Genomic DNA, 19,985 nt, shown 5'->3' with positions numbered 1-19,985 from the left:
GGAATGATGACCTATCGAAAATTTTTGACCCTCTAAAAGCATCGTGTAAACCTCCTTGCTTGGCACTGACAATATCATTCCATGGGGCGCTGCATCTCAGCATTGGCGCCTTTTTATGTTGAGTATCAATTCAAGTTGATGTATGCTGACACCTTTTGCATAAATGTTGGCCAACGGTGTGGCGCCATTTTTCAAACTTTCATAGCTGATCATTTGGGAAGAATACGAGCCAAATGGAAGGTAAGGAAGAGCACATCTTTACGCTGGAAATTCGGAATGAGTGCCGTTTTATTTGTGTTCCAGGTTCACTGGATTGCAGCACTTTTTATTTGCACAGAGCACAACTTTATGTAAAAGAATCATCACTCCCTCCATACTCTGCGTCAAAAACATGGCATCGCGACTACAAAAAAACAGCGACTTCGCACCACTTTGACCATAGACACAGTACCTGCGGTTTTCAGCGTGGGATGGCGGCATTATGGTAGCGTAACGGAAGGTTCCCACACTGTGATAAAGCAGCGCTGCGAGGCGTACCTGTACGAGGCGGCAAGTTCATACTCCTCGGTCTGCACCTGTCCTGGCTTCGACTATGGGAACCTGTTCCCCCAGCTTTCCCTGCGCTGGAATCACAGGTACCAGCCTCGGGGGGCAGCAAGAATAGCAGTGAGCGAATGTTCCTGGCACCGCACATGCCGCAGAGGAGGATTCTGGGAATGTGCCTGGAGCTCACATATTACTTGCTGCAAGGTGAAATTTGTGGCCGGAGACGCACCCCTCCCCCCATAGTATAGTAAATGTATCAGCCTGCTGTAATTGTGGGTAAACCACAGCTACCTGTCAATGGAGGCCCATTGTGATTTGGATGAACCAAGTCTATTGTTAAGCGGGGTCCTGGGGGGGGGGACGACTCAAAAACTCAGACTACTGTGGGAATTTCATTCATAGGTCAATTAAAGCAGTTGTGCAGGACTGAAAAAACATGGCGGCTTACGGAAAGGAACAGCGCCACCCTCGTCTTAAGGCTGTGTACGGTCCTGCAGCACATATTATATATTTTGTGGTCGCATTTCTTACCCGTCACATCTACTCACAGTGATTACCGTGTCAGTATGATCACTGCGTGCTATTATCTACTGAGTCAGCAGCCAGGCTCCCCCCGGGGTGGTGTTTTCTATGAATTATGGTTTTTATGAATGTGGGAGAAGGTTTCCTTGTAGTTTCTGGTAGTCGCTGACGGTGCAGGATACACATCAGTGCACATACGAGAGCTGTCACTGATCCTGGGGCCACGGTAATCACGGAAGATTGTACACATCAGGAGATCAGAAGGTGATACTCGGATACACAGTGCTGAGATACAGTGTAGATACACAGTACCTGTATAGTATATAGCACTCGCACAGTGCCTGTATAGTACTCAGCATTCACACAGTACTCGTCAGTATACAGCACATATACAGTACACAGGACCCAAATAGTATACTGCACATACAGTATATAGCACAAACACAGTACCCGTCAGTATACAGCACACAGTACCCAAATAATATACAGCATATATATATAGCACTCACACAGTACCCATATAATATACAGCATTTACATAGTACCTGTACAATATACAGCACTCACACAGTACCCATATAATATACAGCATTTACATAGTACCCGTACAGTATACAGCACTCACACAGTACCTGTACAGCATACAGCACTCACACAGTACTTGTATAATATGCAGCACTCACACAGTAACCGTACAGTATACAGCACTCACACAGTACCTGTACAGTATACAGCACTCATACTGTACCCATATAATTTTACAGCATTTACACAGTACCCGTACAGTATACAGCACTCACACAGTACCGTTACAGTACACAGCACTCACACGGTACCCGTACAGTATACAGCACTCACACGGTACCTGTATAATATACAGCATTTACACAGTACCCGTACAGTATACAGCATTCACACGGTACCCGTACAGTATACAGCACTCACACAGTAACCATACAGTATACAGCACTCAAACAGTACCCGTATAATATGCAGCACTCACACAGTACCTGTACAGTATACAGCACTCACACAGTACCTGTACAGTATACAGCACTCACACGGTACCCGTACAGTATACAGCACTCACACGGTAACCGTACAGTATACAGCACTCACACGGTAACCGTACAGTATATAGCACTCACACAGTACCTGTATAGTATACAGCACTCACACAATACCCATACAGTATACAGCACTCACACAGTACCCGTACAGTATGCAGCTCTCACACAGTACCCGTACAGTATGCAGCTCTCACACAGTACCTGTATAGTATACAGCACTCACACAGTACCCGTACAGTATACAGCACTCACACAGTACCCGTACAGTATACAGCACTCACACAGTACCCGTACAGTATATAGCATTTACACAGTAAACGTACAGCATACAGCACTTACACTGTACCCGTATAGTATACGACACTCACACAGTACCCGTACAGTATACAGTACTCACACAGTACCCGTACAGTATACAGCGCAATCCCAGTACTGTATACTACACGTATCCCCCCGGTCGCTGTATTTTCCACATATATTGACTTGTGTGCTTCTATTTCTAGAGACACAATATGGAGGAATCGTGTGCAGTTCCTGGAGGAGCGCGTCCTCGGGCTCTGGCCATCATTCACCATCTGGAACGCCGGCAAACAAGGGCGCAAGCTGTACCGGAGCCTGACACCCAGAAACAGAGACAAGGTACGGCGCTGGTGTCAGGGCTAGCCCGATGTAATGTTACTAGGTGTATGCAGAGGAGCACAGGACACACGGCCTCCATTACTACAGCCAGCATTCATAGCCATGTGCTGCTACTGACAGGTGACTTCTAGGATTCCCAGCCTGTGAGACGTCCTGACAGCTGCGTCGTATATTCTCCATCCTGGCCCCGCAGGTAAAGGAGCGCAGAGCGCTGACAGGACAGCAGTCTCCTGGGAGATTTCCGTCCACTCATTTCCCAGGTTGTCAGCGGCCATGATGTATGACCCAGACAGACTTTGTAGGCTTTGCCAAATACACCTGTACATGTTCCATCCACTATGTAATCCAGGACCTCGCACTAGATCAGCATACTCTTCTCAGAAAATACTCTGTACTGCCACAGACCCTGCTTCATTCATTATGTGACTTTAATCTGATACCTCTCACTAGATCAGTATACTTTTCTACTGAAATACTCTGTGCTGCTTTTACAAGATCCACACACGCCTTTCCTCTAATGCTCTGTGCTGCAGGGAGCGGACTCTGCAGCTTGCACAATAGCTGGGAGCCAGCAGTGATACCCTGACACATATGAGGCTTAGAGATGAAAGATGGCTGCACTCAGAGCAGGGTCGGGCAGATGTGAGGAGATTACGGATTTCATCCGCACTTTGTGTTCTTTTAATAATAATTCCAACATTGGCCATATGCAAGTAATTATGTCCTCGTCCAGCGGACCACCCACAGGGGGAAAATCCAGTACGAGCTCAGGTATGAAGTGGGCCGAATGTCCATATGACTAGTTCAGGCCTTTTTTTTTTTTGCCCCTCTACTGCCCCCCATATCCCAAGTCTTGTTTCTTCTGCCCCTCATAATCCAAGTCCTGTCTACTGCCCCTCATAATCCAAGTCCTGTCTACTGCCCCTCATAACCCAAGTCCTTTCTCTACTGCCCCCCATATCCCAAGTCTTGTTTCTTCTGCCCCTCATAACCCAAGTCCTGTCTACTGCCCCTCATAACCCAAGTCCTGTCTACTGCCCCTCATAACCCAAGTCCTGTCTACTTCTTCATAATCCAAGCCCTGCCTCTACTGCCCCTCATGTCACAAGTCCTGTCTACTGCCCCTCATAATCCAAGTCCTGTCTACTGCCCCTCATAACCCAAGTCCTTTCTCTACTGCCCCCCATATCCCAAGTCTTGTTTCTTCTGCCCCTCATAATCCAAGTCCTGTCTACTGCCCCTCATAATCCAAGTCCTGTCTACTGCCCCTCATAATCCAAGTCCTGTCTACTGCCCCTCATAACCCAAGTCCTTTCGCTACTGCCCCCCATATCCCAAGTCTTGTTTCTTCTGCCCCTCATAATCCAAGTCCTGTCTACTGCCCCTCATAATCCAAGTCCTGTCTACTGCCCCTCATAACTCAAGTCCTGTCTACTTCTTCATAATCCAAGCCCTGCCTCTACTGCCCCTCATAACCCAAGTCCTGTCTACCGCCCCTCATAACCCAAGTCCTGTCTACTGCCCCTCATAACCCAAGTCCTTTCTCTACTGCCCCCCATATCCCAAGTCTTGTTTCTTCTGCCCCTCATAATCCAAGTCCTGTCTACTGCCCCTCATAATCCAAGTCCTGTCTACTGCCCCTCATAATCCAAGTCCTGTCTACTGCCCCTCATAACCCAAGTCCTGTCTACTTCTTCATAATCCAAGCCCTGCCTCTACTGCCCCTCATGTCACAAGTCCTGTCTACTGCCCCTCATAATCCAAGTCCTGTCTACTGCCCCTCATAACCCAAGTCCTTTCTCTACTGCCCCCCATATCCCAAGTCTTGTTTCTTCTGCCCCTCATAATCCAAGTCCTGTCTACTTCTTCATAATCCAAGCCCTGCCTCTACTGCCCCTCCTGTCACAAGTCCTGTCTCTACTGCCCCTCATATCCCAAGTCCTTTCTCTACTGCTCCTCATATCCCTAGTCCTGTTTCTCCTGCCCCTCATTCCCAAGTCCTTTCTCTACTGCTCCTCATATCCCTAGTCCTGTTTCTCTTGCCCCTCATATCCCAAGTCCTGCCTCTCCTACCCCTCATGTCCAAGGCCTGTCTCTTCTGCCTCTTGTATACCAGTCCTGTCTCGCCTGCCCCTTGTATCCCAAGTCCTGTCTCTTCTGCCCCTTATGTTACACATTCTGTCTACTGCCCCTCATATCCCAAGTCCTGCCTCTCCTACCCCTCGGGTCCCAAGTCCGGTCTCGCCTGCCTCTTGTATACAAGTCCGGTCTCTAGTGCTCTTCATATCCAAATTCCTGTCTCTTCTGCCCCTCATATCCCAAGTCGTGCCTCTCTTATTCCTCGTATCCCAAGTCCTGTCTCTCCTACTCCTCGTATCCCAAGTCCTGTCTCTCCTACTCCTCGTATCCCAAGTCCTGTCTCTCTTACTCCTCGTATCCCAAGTCCTGTCTCTCCTACTCCTCGTATCCCAAGTCCTGTCTCTCCTACCCTACTTATCCCACATTCTGGCTCTGATTCCCTAATTCCCTTATCCTGTATCTACATCTAGAATTGTTCCATGTTCTGTATCTTCTGCTACTTGTTTACCGTGTCCTATTTCTCCTGGTTCTCCCGGTGCCATGATCGGTCTCTCCTGCCCTGTGTACACCATGTCATGTATCCTCTATTCTTGATATCTCACATTCTGTCTCTTCTGCACTTTACATCCCATATTTTGTCTCCCCATTTTCTGGCTCTCCTGTCATTAGTATCCCATGCCTTGTCACTTGTACCCTTAGTTTATCATGTCCTATCCCTCTTAGTCTTCAAATGCCATGCTCTGTCTCTTCTGCCCATTTTTTGTCTCCACTGCACTGTATACCCAACATTTTGTCTCTCAGGCACTTCATATCCAAAATATTGTCTCTCTTGAACTTCACATTCTTCATTTTGTCTCTCCTGTCCCTCAAATCTCACTTTTGACTTTTCTGCCTCTCATATCCCAACATTGTCACCCCTGTCTCTCATATGCTGTGCTCTCCACCTCTCCTGTTTTCTTTAAGTTCTGTTACCCATTTCCCATATTTTGTCTGTCTTGTCTCTTTTATCCTATGGTTTCCCGCTCCCTTGCTCGTCCTGGCTCTGGCGCTTTTCTTTGCTGCCCCTTTCCTCTGGTTCAGGCCCCTGCCTCCATACGTAGACCATGAGTCGGTCAGAGATGATATGTAGGTGTAACCTGTCCCCCTCACCGAGCCGGTCTGCTTCCAATTACCACCGCACAGATCTTGCCATTCCCTCTAGCTGACCTTTTCCTAACGTTTTCTTTGGCAAACCTCGGAGACTGCGACATCAGACGCCTTTCAACGCTGTTATAATTAAAATCGCAGCCCGGTGTATTTTTACCTCTGGCCCAAAACCCTATGATCAGTTACTAAATCTCTGGGGCCTGGAGAAAGGGGCCCTTCTTCTATCCATCATAGTTGACTTGGAGGTCCCGACTAAGTGTAGTAACAGGCAGAGCCATGAAGTGATCAAAGGATAGATATGGCATCAGTTAGATGTAGGAGATATCCGACACATATCTATGAAAATCCAAGAGGAGCAGCTGGAGGACGTCTTGCAGATGGTCACTATTTAGTTGTGGATTTGGGTTCTTGTTAACATTTCAAACACTGAAGCTAAACAGACTCCTCCGAGCAGAAGGAGTGTAACTCCCATCATTGTGGACAGAGATGGAAACCAAATGCTTGAGTGTAATTGCCTCTTTTGAGGGTTCCTGCCCCTCATATGCAATGTCGTTTCTCCTGCCCTTCTTGTCCAATGTCGTCTGTCCTGTCCTTCTTGTCCAATGTTGTCTTTCCTGCCTTTCTTTTCCCATGTGCTGTTTTTCCTGCCCTTCTTATCTGTTGTCCTGTCTCTCCTGCCTCCCTAATTTTATGTCCTGTCTCTCTTGCTCTCTTACTCCTGCCTCCCTTATCCCAGTTCCAGTCTCTGCCGCCTCTCTTCCCCCATGTCCTGTCTCTCCCGTCTTTTTATCCTGTGTTCTGCCTTTCTTGACCTATTTTCCATATCCTGCGTATCCCTTCTTTCTTAACCAATATCCTGTCTCTCCTGCCTCTCCTATCCCAAGTCTTGTTTCTCCTGCCCCTTTTATTTAAGGATCTGTCTCTTCTGCTTTCTTATCTCATGTCCTGTCTCTCCCGCCTCTCTTATCCCATGTACTGTCTCTTCTGCCCTTCTTGTCCTATGTCATGTCTCTCCTGCCTCTCTTTCCCAAGGTCATTCTCTAATTCCAGATCCTGCTTCTCTTATCCCAGTTCCTGTCTCTGTTATCCCAGTTCCTGTCTCTCTTGCCCTCTTAACCCATGTCCTGTCTTTCCGGTACCTATCCATGTCCTGTATGTCCCTCCCTTCTTAATCAATATCCCGTCTCTCCTGCCTCTCTTATCCCATGTCTTGTTTCTCCTGCCACTTTTATTCAATGTTCTGTCTCTCCTGCCTTCCTTATCTCATTTCCAGTTTCTCGCTGCCTCTCTTATCCCATATCCTGTCTCTCCTGCCTCTTATCCCATATCCTGTCTCTCCTGCCTCTCTTATCCCATATCCTGTCTCTCCTGCCTTCCTTATCTCATTTCCAGTTTCTGCTGCCTCTCTTATCCCATATCCTGTCTCTCTTGCCTCTCTTATCCAATATCCTGTCTCTCCTGCCTCTCTTATCCCATATCCTGTCTCTCCTGCCTCTCTTATCCCATATCCTGTCTCTCCTGCCTTCCTTATCTCATTTCCAGTTTCTGCTGCCTCTCTTATCCCATATCCTGTCTCTCCTGCCTCTCTTATCCAATATCCTGTCTCTCCTGCCTCTCTTATCCCATATCCTGTCTCTCCTGCCTCTCTTATCCCATATCCTGTCTCTCCTGCCTTCCTTATCTCATTTCCAGTTTCTGCTGCCTCTCTTATCCCATATCCTGTCTCTCCTGCCTCTCTTATCCCATATCCTGTCTCTCCTGCCTCTCTTATCCCATATCCTGTCTCTCCTGCCTCTCTTATCCCATATCCTGTTTATCCTGCCTCTCTTATCCCATATCCTGTTTCTCCTGCCTCTCTTATCCCATTTCCTGTCTCTCCTGCCTCTCTTTCCCAAGGTCATTCTCTAATTCCAGATCCTGCTTCTCTTATCCCAGTTCCTGTCTCTGTTATCCCAGTTCCTGTCTCTCCTGCCTTCCTTATCTCATTTCCAGTTTCTGCTGCCTCTCTTATCCCATATCCTGTCTCTCCTGCCTCTCTTATCCAATATCCTGTCTCTCCTGCCTCTCTTATCCCATATCCTGTCTCTCCTGCCTCTCTTATCCCATATCCTGTCTCTCCTGCCTTCCTTATCTCATTTCCAGTTTCTGCTGCCTCTCTTATCCCATATCCTGTCTCTCCTGCCTCTCTTATCCAATATCCTGTCTCTCCTGCCTCTCTTATCCCATATCCTGTCTCTCCTGCCTCTCTTATCCCATATCCTGTTTCTCCTGCCTCTCTTATCCCATATCCTGTTTCTCCTGCCTCTCTTATCCCATATCCTGTCTCTCCTGCCTCTCTTTCCCAAGGTCATTTCTCTAATTCCAGATCCTGCTTCTCTTATCCCAGTTCCTGTCTCTGTTATCCCAGTTCCTGTCTCTCTTGCCCTCTTAACCCATGTCCTGTCTTTCCGGTACCTATCCATGTCCTGTGTGTCCCTCCCTTCTTAACCAATATCCTATCTCTCCTGCCTCTCTTATCCCATGTCTTGTTTCTCCTGCCACTTTTATTCAATGTTCTGTCTCTCTTGCTTTTCTTATCTCTTGTCCTTTTTCTCCTGCCCATTTTGTCCTACTCATGTCTTTCTTGTCCCTCTTATCCCATGTCTTGTTTCTTCTGTCTCTCTTATCCCATGTCCTGTCTCTCCTGCCCTTCTTATCCCCTTTTCTGCCTCTCTTGCCCCTCTTATCCCATGTCCTGTCTCTCCTGCCCCTCATTCCCATGTCCTGTCTCTCCTGCCCTTCTTATCCCCTTTTCTGTCTCTCCTGCCCCTCTTATCCCATGTCCTGTCTCTCCTGACACTCATTCCCATGTCCTGTCTCTTCTGCCCTTCTTATCCCCTTTTCTGTCTCTCCTGCCCCTCTTATCCCATGTCCTGTCTCTCCTGACACTCATTCCCATGTCCTGTCTCTCCTGCCCTTCTTATCCCCTTTTCTGTCTCTCCTGCCCCTCTTATCCCATGTCCTGTCTCTCCTGCCACTTATTCCCATGTCCTGTCTCTCCTGTCCTTCTTATCCCCTTTTCTGTCTCTCCTGCCCCTCTTATCCCATGTCCTGTCTCTCCTGCCCCTCATTCCCATGTCCTGTCTCTCCTGCCCCTCATTCCCATGTCCTGTCTCTCCTGCCCCTCATTCCCATGTCCTGTCTCTCCTGCCCCTCATTCCCATGTCCTGTCTCTCCTGCCCCTCATTCCCATGTCCTGTCTCTCCTGCCCCTCATTCCCATGTCCTGTCTCTCCTGCCCCTCATTCCCATGTCCTGTCTCTCCTGCCCTTCTTATCCCCTTTTCTGTCTCTCCTGACCCTCTTATCCCATGTCCTGTCTCTCCTGCCACTTATTCCTATGTCCCTGTCTCTCCTGTCCTTCTTATCCCCTTTTCTGTCTCTCCTGCCCCTCTTATCCCATGTCCTGTCTCTCCTGCCACTTATTCCTATGTCCGTCTCTCCTGTCCTTCTTATCCCCTTTTCTGTCTCTCCTGCCCCTCTTATCCCATGTCCTTTCATTGTATTCCATCATCCTGTTTCGGGAGATCACAACAGACAGAGATCAGTAATGAACGTTAAAAAAAAAATGTAGAGGACAGGAAAAGGTTCACTTCCAGCTTGCCTTCCAAATACAGCGCCATACTTGTGCACAGGTTGTGTGTGGTATTGCAGGTCAGCCCCATTACCGTAATTTTAAAGCCAGACACGAGCCGTGAAATGATGCGACGCTGACATTTTTGTGCTGAGGGATCTATATAATGCTACCTGTCCAATCAGCACACTGCCATTCGTAATTGGCAGGAATGTGATCTTCAGAACTGTCAGTACACGCTGGGAGTTGTTGTACACCATTGCTGTCTGCAGCATGTAGCAGTACTGAAAGTGTTAATCCATACACAGTGCAGCTCGATCGGCCGGGTCAGACATGTGCAGCTTTGGCTCCGCGTCGCGGTCCTGATATTAAATCCGAAAATGCGAATATTCCCATGAAATGAGGCTGATGATAGAAACAGGTCTGCTGGAGTCCGCGCTCATCAGGTGAGGAATAGCTTACATTACGTCAGCGGCCCCCTCCAAACTCCTCTTCCAGACTGTTAGTGGCGTGTCGCCATGACAACGGTGTCCAAACGGCGCGTTTTACAGGCGTCCTGCACACCTGCTGCACAACTACAGCAGCCGAGGATGAGTCCCCAGTGCAAGCAGAAGGGAAGCGGATGGCGCGGAGGATCCTCTGCCGGGATTAGCGGATGTTCTGCACATGGTGCCTGGTCCTGTATCACCGAGCATCACCCCAGACCCGATGCCATCACAGCTGCCCTAACCCCGAGCCGGTCAGCTGCCCCAACTCCGAATTGAGCCGGTCAGCTGCCCCAACCCCGAATTGAGCCGGTCAGCTGCCCCAACCCCGAATTGAGCCGGTCAGCTGCCCCAACCCCGAATTGAGCCGGTCAGCTGCCCCAACCCCGAATTGAGCCGGTCAGCTGCCCCAACCCCGAATTGAGCCGGTCAGCTGCCCCAACCCCGAATTGAGCCGGTCAGCTGCCCCAACCCCGAATTGAGCCGGTCAGCTGCCCCAACCCCGAATTGAGCCGGTCAGCTGCCCCAACCCCGAATTGAGCCGGTCAGCTGCCCCAACCCCGAATTGAGCCGGTCAGCTGCCCCAACCCCGAATTGAGCCGGTCAGCTGCCCCAACCCCGAATTGAGCCGGTCAGCTGCCCCAACCCCGAATTGAGCCGGTCAGCTGCCCCAACCCCGAATTGAGCCGGTCAGCTGCCCCAACCCCGAATTAAGCCGGTCAGCTGCCCCAACCCTGAATTGAGCCGGTCAGCTGCCCCAACCCTGAATTGAGCCGGTCAGCTGCCCCAACCCTGAATTGAGCCGGTCAGCTGCCCAACCCCGAATTGAGCCGGTCAGCTGCCCCCAACCCCGAGCCAGTCAGCTGCCCCCATCCCGAGCCTGTCGGCTGCCCTAACCCCGAGCCGGTGAGCTGCCCCTGCCCCGAGCTGGTCAGTTGTCTCCACCCCGAGCCGGTCGGCTGCTGCCGATCCAATGTGTAATCGCCTTTTAAAAGAACATTATGCATAATGAGCCAGAAGGCACCAGACTCCTCTCTGGCCTCTGCAGCTTAATCTCCCTCCTCCCATCATCCTGTCTTATGATGCGCTCTGTACTAGTGTATCTCCCTTTAATATACAGCATTAGATACACAGCTCAACAGACAGTATCACACATGATAGGATTAGATACACAGCTCGGCAGACAGTATCACACATGATAGGATTACATACACAGCTCGGCAGACAGTATCACACATGATAGGATTAGATACACAGCTCAGCCGACCATACCACACATGATAGGGTTAGATACACAGCTCAGCAGACAGTATCCACAGGATAGGGTTAGATACACAGCCCAGCAGACAGTATCACACATGATAGGGTTAGATACACAGCTCAGCAGACAGTATCACACATGATAGGGTTAGATACACAGCTCAGCAGACAGTATCACACAGGATAGGGTTAGATACACAGCTCAGCAGACAGTATCACACATGATAGGATTAGATACACAGCTCAGCAGACAGTATCACACAGGATAGGGTTAGATACACAGCCCAGCAGACAGTATCACACATAATAGGATTAGATACACAGCTCAACAGACAGTATCACACATGATAGGATTAGATACACAGCTCAGCAGACAGTATCACACATGATAGGGTTAGATACACAGCTCAGCAGACAGTATCACACATGATAGGGTTAGATACACAGCTCAGCAGACAGTATCACACAGGATAGGATTAGATACACAGCTCAGCAGACAGTATCACACATGATAAAATTAGATACACAGCTCAGCAGACAGTATCACACAGGATAGGGTTAGATACACGGCTCAGCACACAGTATCACACAGGATAGGATTAGATACATAGCTCAGCAGACAGTATCACACATGATAGGGTTAGATACACAGCTCAGCAGACAGTATCACACATGATAGGGTTAGATACACAGCTCAGCAGACAGTATCACACAGGATAGGATTAGATACACAGCTCAGCAGACTGTATCACTCAGGATAGGATTAGATACACAGCTCAGCAGACTGTATCACTCAGGATAGGATTAGATACACAGCTCAGCAGACTGTATCACTCAGGATAGGATTAGATACACAGCTCAGCAGACAGTATCACACATGATAGGATTAGATACACGGCTCAGCAGACAGTATCACACAGGATAGGATTAGATACACGGCTCAGCAGACAGTATCACACATGATATGGTTAGATACACAGCTCAGCAGACAGTATCACACATGATAGGATTAGATACACGGCTCAGCAGACAGTATCACACAGGATAGGATTAGATACACAGCTCAGCAGACAGTATCACACATGATAGGGTTAGATACACAGCTCAGCAGACAGTATCACACAGGATAGGATTAGATACACAGCTCAGCAGACTGTATCACTCAGGATAGGGTTAGATACACAGCTCAGCAGACAGTATCACACAGGATAGGGTTAGATACACAGCTCAGCAGACAGTATCACACATGATAGGATTAGATACACGGCTCAGCAGACAGTATCACACATGATATGGTTAGATACACGGCTCAGCAGACAGTATCACACATGATAGGATTAGATACACGGCTCAGCAGACAGTATCACACATGATAGGGTTAGATACACAGCTCAGCAGACAGTATCACACATGATAGGATTAGATACACAGCTCAGCAGACAGTATCACACATGATAGGATTAGATACACAGCTCAGCAGACAGTATCACACATGATAGGATTAGATACACGGCTCAGCAGACAGTATCACACAGGATAGGGTTAGATACACAGCTCAGCAGACAGTATCACACAGGATAGGGTTAGATACACAGCTCAGCAGACTGTATCACACAGGATAGGGTTAGATACACAGCTCAGCAGACAGTATCACACAGGATAGGGTTAGATACATAGCTCAGCAGACAGTATCACACATGATAGGGTTAGATACACAGCTCAGCAGACTGTATCACACATAATAGGCTGAGATACCCAGTCCAGCAGTGGGTATCACACATGGTAGAGTTACTGTATATACACTGTCTGTGCACACACTGGTGGCAGATATCCCCTGCAGGTAGCCAGTCACACAGTAAATAAACATGTAGCAGACATGGATACGGCGGGAGGGTGGTGATCAGTGGTGACGTGGCCCCGATGACTAGCTCCGGGTTCTCTGCCAGACACAAGGCCCATTGACTGGAAGAAAACAAATATACACCATACACAGAGCAGAGCAGCCAGAAGGAAGCCTGCAACTCCGACTGCCATTATTGTAATAAGTGTGCATCTGTCCAAGAGACCACCCACCGCATACAGGCTCATGGTGGGGGACAGACTGACCTCTCTACAGGCAGCGGGACTGAGGGCCCGGCTTCCCCAGCCATGGACAGCAGCAGCAATAACACAGAATAGTGAGTGCAGCTCTGGAGTATAATACAGGATGTAACTCAGGATCAGTACAGGATAAGTAATGTAATGTATGTACACAGTGACTCCACCAGCAGAATAGTGAGTACAGCTCTGGAGTATAATACAGGATGTAACTCAGGATCAGTACAGGATAAGTAATGTAATGTATGTACACAGTGACTGCACCAGCAGAATAGTGAGTGCAGCTCTGGAGTATAATACAGGATGTAACTCAGGATCAGTACAGGATAAGTAATGTAATGTATGTACACAGTGACTGCACCAGCAGAATAGTGAGTGCAGCTCCGTAGTATAATACCGGAGGTAACTCAGGATCAGTACAGGATAAGTAATGTAATGTGTGTACACAGTGACTGCACCAGCAGAATAGTGAGTGCAGCTCTGGAGTATAATACAGGATGTAACTCAGGATCAGTACAGGATAAGTAATGTATGTACACAGTGACTCCACAAGCAGAATAGTGCGTGCAGCTCTGGAGTATAATACAGGATGTAACTCAGGATCAGTACAGGATAAGTAATGTAATGTATGTACACAGTGACTGCACCAGCAGAATAGTGAATGCAGCTCTGGAGTATAATACAGGATGTAACTCAGGATCAGTACAGGATAAGTAATGTAATGTGTGTACACAGTGACTGCACCAGCAGAATAGTGAGTGCAGCTCTGGGGTATAATACAGGATCTAACTCAGGATCAGTACAGGATAAGTAATGTAATGTGTGTACACAGTGACTGCACCAGCAGAATAGTGAGTGCAGCTCTGGAGTATAATACAGGGTGTAACTCAGGATCAGTACAGGATAAGTAATGTAATGTATGTACACAGTGACTGCACCAGCAGAATAGTGAGTGCAGCTCTGGAGTACAATACAGGATGTAACTCAGGATCAGTACAGGATAAGTAATGTAATGTATGTACACAGTGACTGCGCCAGCAGAATAGTCAGTGCAGCTCTGGAGTATAATACAGGATCTAACTCAGGATCAGTACAGGATAAGTAATGTAATGTGTGTACACAGTGACTGCACCAGCAGAATAGTGAGTGCAGCTCTGGAGTATAATACAGGGTGTAACTCAGGATCAGTACAGGATAAGTAATGTAATGTATGTACACAGTGACTGCACCAGCAGAATAGTGAGTGCTGCTCTGGAGTATAATACAGGATGTAACTCAGGATCAGTACAGGATAAGTAATGTAATGTATGTACACAGTGACTCCACCAGCAGAATAGTGAGTGCAGCTCTGGAGTATAATACAGGATGTAACTCAGGATCAGTACAGGATAAGTAATGTAATGTATGTACACAGTGACTACACCAGCAGAATAGTGAGTGCAGCTCTGGATATAATACAGGATGTAACTCAGGATCAGTACAGGATAAGTAATGTAATGTATGTACACAGTGACTACACCAGCAGAATAGGGAGTGCAGCTCTGGAGTGTAATACAGGATGTAACTCAGGATCAGTACAGGATAAGTAATGTAATGTATGTACACTGTGACTGCACCAGCAGAATAGTGAGTGCAGCTCTGGGGTATAGTACAGGATGTAACTCAGGATCAGTACAGGATAAGTAATGTAATGTATGTACACAGTGACTGCACCAGCAGAATATTGAGTGCAGCTCTGGAGTATAATACAGGATGTAACTCAGGATCAGTACAGGATAAGTAATGTAATGTATGTACACAGTGACTGCACCAGCAGAATAGTGAGTGCAGCTCTGGAGTATAATACAGGATGTAACTCAGGATCAGTACAGGATAAGCAATGTAATGTATGTACACTGTGACTGCACCAGCAGAATAGTGAGTGCAGCTCTGGGGTATAATACAGGATGTAACTCAGGATCAGTACAGGATAAGTAATGTAATGTGTATACACAGTGACTCCACCAGCAGAATAGTGAGTGCAGCTCTGGAGTATAATATAGGATATAACTCAAGATCAGTACAGGATAAGTAATGCAATGTATGTACACTGTGACCGCACCAGCAGAATAGTGAGTGCAGCTCTGGGGTATAATACAGGATGTAACTCAGGATCAGTACAGGATAAGTAATGTAATGTGTGTACACAGTGACTGCACCAGCAGAATAGTGAGTGCAGCTCTGGAGTATAATACAGGATGTAACTCAGGATCAGTACAGGATAAGTAATGTAATGTATGTACACAGTGACTGCACCAGCAGAATAGTGAGTGCAGCTCTGGAGTATAATACAGGATGTAACTCAGGATCAGTACAGGATCAGTAATGTAATTAATGTACACAGTGACTGCACCAGCAGAATAGTGAGTGCAGCTCTGGAGTATAATACAGGATGTAACTCAGGATCAGTACAGGATCAGTAATGTAATGTATGTACACAGTGACTGCACCAGCAGAATAGTGAGTGCAGCTCTGGAGTATAATACAGGATGTAACTCAGGATCAGTACAGGATAAGTAATGTAATGTATGTACACAGTGACTCCACCAGAAGAATAGTGAGTGCAGCTCTGGAGTATAATGCAGGATGTAACTCAGGATCAGTACAGGATCAGTAATGTAATGTATGTACACAGTGACTGCACCAGCAGAATAGTGAGTGCAGCTCTGGGGTATAATACAGGATGTAACTCAGGATCAGTACAGGATAATTGATGTAATGTATGTACACAGTGACTGCACCAACAGAATAGTGAGTGCAGCTCTGGAGTATAATACAGGATGTAACTCAGCATCAGTACAGGATAAGGAATGTAATGTATGTACACAGTGACTCCACCAGCAGAATAGTGAGTGCAGCTCTGGAGTATAATACAGGATGTAACTCAGGATCAGTACAGGATAATTGATGTAATGTATGTACACAGTGACTCCACCAGCAGAATAGTGAGTGCAGCTCTGGAGTATAATACAGGATGTAACTCAGCATCAGTACAGGATAAGGAATGTAATGTATGTACACAGTGACTCCACCAGCAGAATAGTGAGTGCAGCTCTGGAGTATAATACAGGGTGTAACTCAGGATCAGTACAGGATAAGTAATGTAATGTATGTACACAGTGACTGCACCAGCAGAATAGTGAGTGCAGCTCTGGAGTATAATACAGGATGTAACTCAGGATAAGTACAGGGTAAGTAATGTATGTACACAGTGACTCCACCAGCAGAATTGTGAGTGCAGGTCTGGAGTATAATACAGGATGTAACTCAGGATCAGTACAGGAGAAGTAATGTAATGTATGTACACAGTGACTCCACCAGCAGAATAGTGAGTGCAGCTCTGGAGTATAATACAGGATGTAACTCAGGATCAGTACAGGATAAGTAATGTAATGTATGTACACAGTGACTCCACCAGCAGAATAGTGAGTGCAGCTCTGGAATATAATACAGGATGTAACTCAGGATCAGTACAGGATAAGTAATGTAATGTATGTACACAGTGACTCCACCAGCAGAATAGTGAGTGCAGCTCTGGAGTATAATACAGGATGTAACTCAGGATCAGTACAGGATAAGTAATGTAATGTATGTACACAGTGACTCCACCAGCAGAATAGTGAGTGCAGCTCTGGAGTATAATACAGGATGTAACTCAGGATCAGTACAGGATAAGTAATGTAATGTATGTACACAGTGACTGCACCAGCAGAATAGTGAGTGCAGCTCTGGGGTATAATACAGGATGTAACTCAGGATCAGTACAGGATAAGTAATGTAATGTATGTACACAGTGACTGCACCAGCAGAATAGTGAGTGCAGCTCTGGAGTATAATACAGGATGTAACTCAGCATCAGTACAGGATAAGGAATGTAATGTATGTACACAGTGACTCCACCAGCAGAATAGTGAGTGCAGCTCTGGAGTATAATACAGGATGTAACTCAGCATCAGTACAGGATAAGTAATGTAATGTATGTACACAGTGACTGCACCAGCAGAATAGTGAGTGCAGCTCTGGAGTATAATACAGGATGTAACTCAGGATCTGTACAAGATAAGTAATGTAATGTATGTACACAGTGACTGCACCAGGAGAATTGTGAGTGCAGGTCTGGAGTATAATACAGGATGTAACTCAGGATCAGTACAGGAGAAGTAATGTAATGTATGTACACAGTGACTCCACCAGCAGAATTGTGAGTGCAGGTCTGGAGTATAATACAGGATGTAACTCAGGATCAGTACAGGAGAAGTAATGTAATGTATGTACACAGTGACTCCACCAGCAGAATAGTGAGTGCAGCTCTGGAGTATAATACAGGATGTAACTCAGGATCAGTACAGGATAAGTAATGTAATGTATGTACACAGTGACTCCACCAGCAGAATAGTGAGTGCAGCTCTGGAATATAATACAGGATGTAACTCAGGATCAGTACAGGATAAGTAATGTAATGTATGTACACAGTGACTCCACCAGCAGAATAGTGAGTGCAGCTCTGGAGTATAATACAGGATGTAACTCAGGATCAGTACAGGATAAGTAATGTAATGTATGTACACAGTGACTCCACCAGCAGAATAGTGAGTACAGCTCTGGAGTATAATACAGGATGTAACTCAGGATCAGTACAGGATAAGTAATGTAATGTATGTACACAGTGACTGCACCAGCAGAATAGTGAGTGCAGCTCTGGAGTATAATACAGGATGTAACTCAGGATCAGTGCAGGATCAGTAATGTAATGTATGTACACAGTGACTGCACCAGCAGAATAGTAAGTGCAGCTCTGGGGTATAATACAGGATGTAACTCAGGATCAGTACAGGATAAGTAATGTAATGTATGTACACAGTGACTGCACCAGCAGAATAGTGAGTGCAGCTCTGGGGTATAATACAGGATGTAACTCAGGATCAGTACAGGATAAGTAATGTAATGTATGTACACAGTGACTGCACCAGCAGAATAGTGAGTGCAGCTCTGGGGTATAATACAGGATGTAACTCAGGATCAGTACAGGATAAGTAATGTAATGTATGTACACAGTGACTGCACCAGCAGAATAGTGAGTGCAGCTCTGGAGTATAATACAGGATGTAACTCAGCATCAGTACAGGATAAGGAATGTAATGTATGTACACAGTGACTCCACCAGCAGAATAGTGAGTGCAGCTCTGGAGTATAATACAGGATGTAACTCAGCATCAGTACAGGATAAGTAATGTAATGTATGTACACAGTGACTCCACCAGCAGAATTGTGAGTGCAGGTCTGGAGTATAATACAGGATGTAACTCAGGATCAGTACAGGAGAAGTAATGTAATGTATGTACACAGTGACTCCACCAGCAGAATAGTGAGTGCAGCTGTGGAGTATAATACAGGATGTAACTCAGGATCAGTACAGGATAAGTAATGTAATGTATGTACACAGTGACTCCACCAGCAGAATAGTGAGTGCAGCTCTGGAATATAATACAGGATGTAACTCAGGATCAGTACAGGATAAGTAATGTAATGTATGTACACAGTGACTCCACCAGCAGAATAGTGAGTGCAGCTCTGGAGTATAATACAGGATGTAACTCAGGATCAGTACAGGATAAGTAATGTAATGTATGTACACAGTGACTCCACCAGCAGAATAGTGAGTACAGCTCTGGAGTATAATACAGGATGTAACTCAGGATCAGTACAGGATAAGTAATGTAATGTATGTACACAGTGACTGCACCAGCAGAATAGTGAGTGCAGCTCTGGAGTATAATACAGGATGTAACTCAGGATCAGTGCAGGATCAGTAATGTAATGTATGTACACAGTGACTGCACCAGCAGAATAGTGAGTGCAGCTCTGGAGTATAATACAGGATGTAACTCAGGATCAGTGCAGGATCAGTAATGTAATGTATGTACACAGTGACTGCACCAGAAGAAAAGAAGACGACAAAAGGAGTCCACATTACTATAGAAAAGTATATCACTATTTATTGATAATAAAAGATCAGACATATAGAAAAATTCAGTGCAGCAACACTAATAGGCATTAAAATCCACAAACCCTCTCCGCATGTAAAGCCAATACACGACGCAAAGTATAGATATCCCACTATATCATGTCCATACCGTCGCCACACATTGAAAAAAACATGTAGTTTCGAAATGGAACATGTATATCTATGGAAATGTGAAATGCCCTCACCGTCCCGTTAGACATATATATGTGTTTCACATCACCTGCATCACATCAAATGACCCAATGATTATCCAGAGTATCCGATCAATATTTGCAGAGTGTAGCCTGTATACAACCCCGTATGGATATATATAATCACCTCATCATCCAACTCATATTGGGCATATATATCCCATCACCTATATCTTATAGGGGATATACAGAGCAATTTAATGTCATCATCAGATACATACCAGTATCTCAGTTTATGCACACCGTATGCCGAGGGCAGACAAATTTGTCCGGGT

General features: G+C 46.4%; 1 protein-coding gene across 5 annotated transcripts in view; it reads left to right on the top strand.

The window, feature by feature from the left end:
• The window catches only part of B3GNTL1 (UDP-GlcNAc:betaGal beta-1,3-N-acetylglucosaminyltransferase like 1), a 213,542-nt gene that overhangs the window by 152,421 nt on the left and 41,136 nt on the right, over window positions 1-19,985 (top strand). For all 5 annotated transcript variants that reach the window (XM_073682420.1, XM_073682421.1, XM_073682419.1 and 2 more), the window contains one exon: window positions 2,642-2,777. In XM_073682420.1, coding sequence (XP_073538521.1) covers window positions 2,642-2,777 — 136 coding nt within the window. The remainder of the gene's footprint in view (window positions 1-2,641; window positions 2,778-19,985) is intronic.

This window comes from Phyllobates terribilis, unplaced genomic scaffold (genome assembly GCF_046119375.1).
Source record: "Phyllobates terribilis strain yellow unplaced genomic scaffold, ASM4611937v1 Scaffold_5__5_contigs__length_657084704, whole genome shotgun sequence".
Classification (NCBI taxonomy): domain Eukaryota; kingdom Metazoa; phylum Chordata; class Amphibia; order Anura; family Dendrobatidae; genus Phyllobates; species Phyllobates terribilis.
The sequence above is the reverse complement of the archived record's forward strand: the minus strand, read 5'-3'. Positions and strand labels throughout refer to the sequence as shown.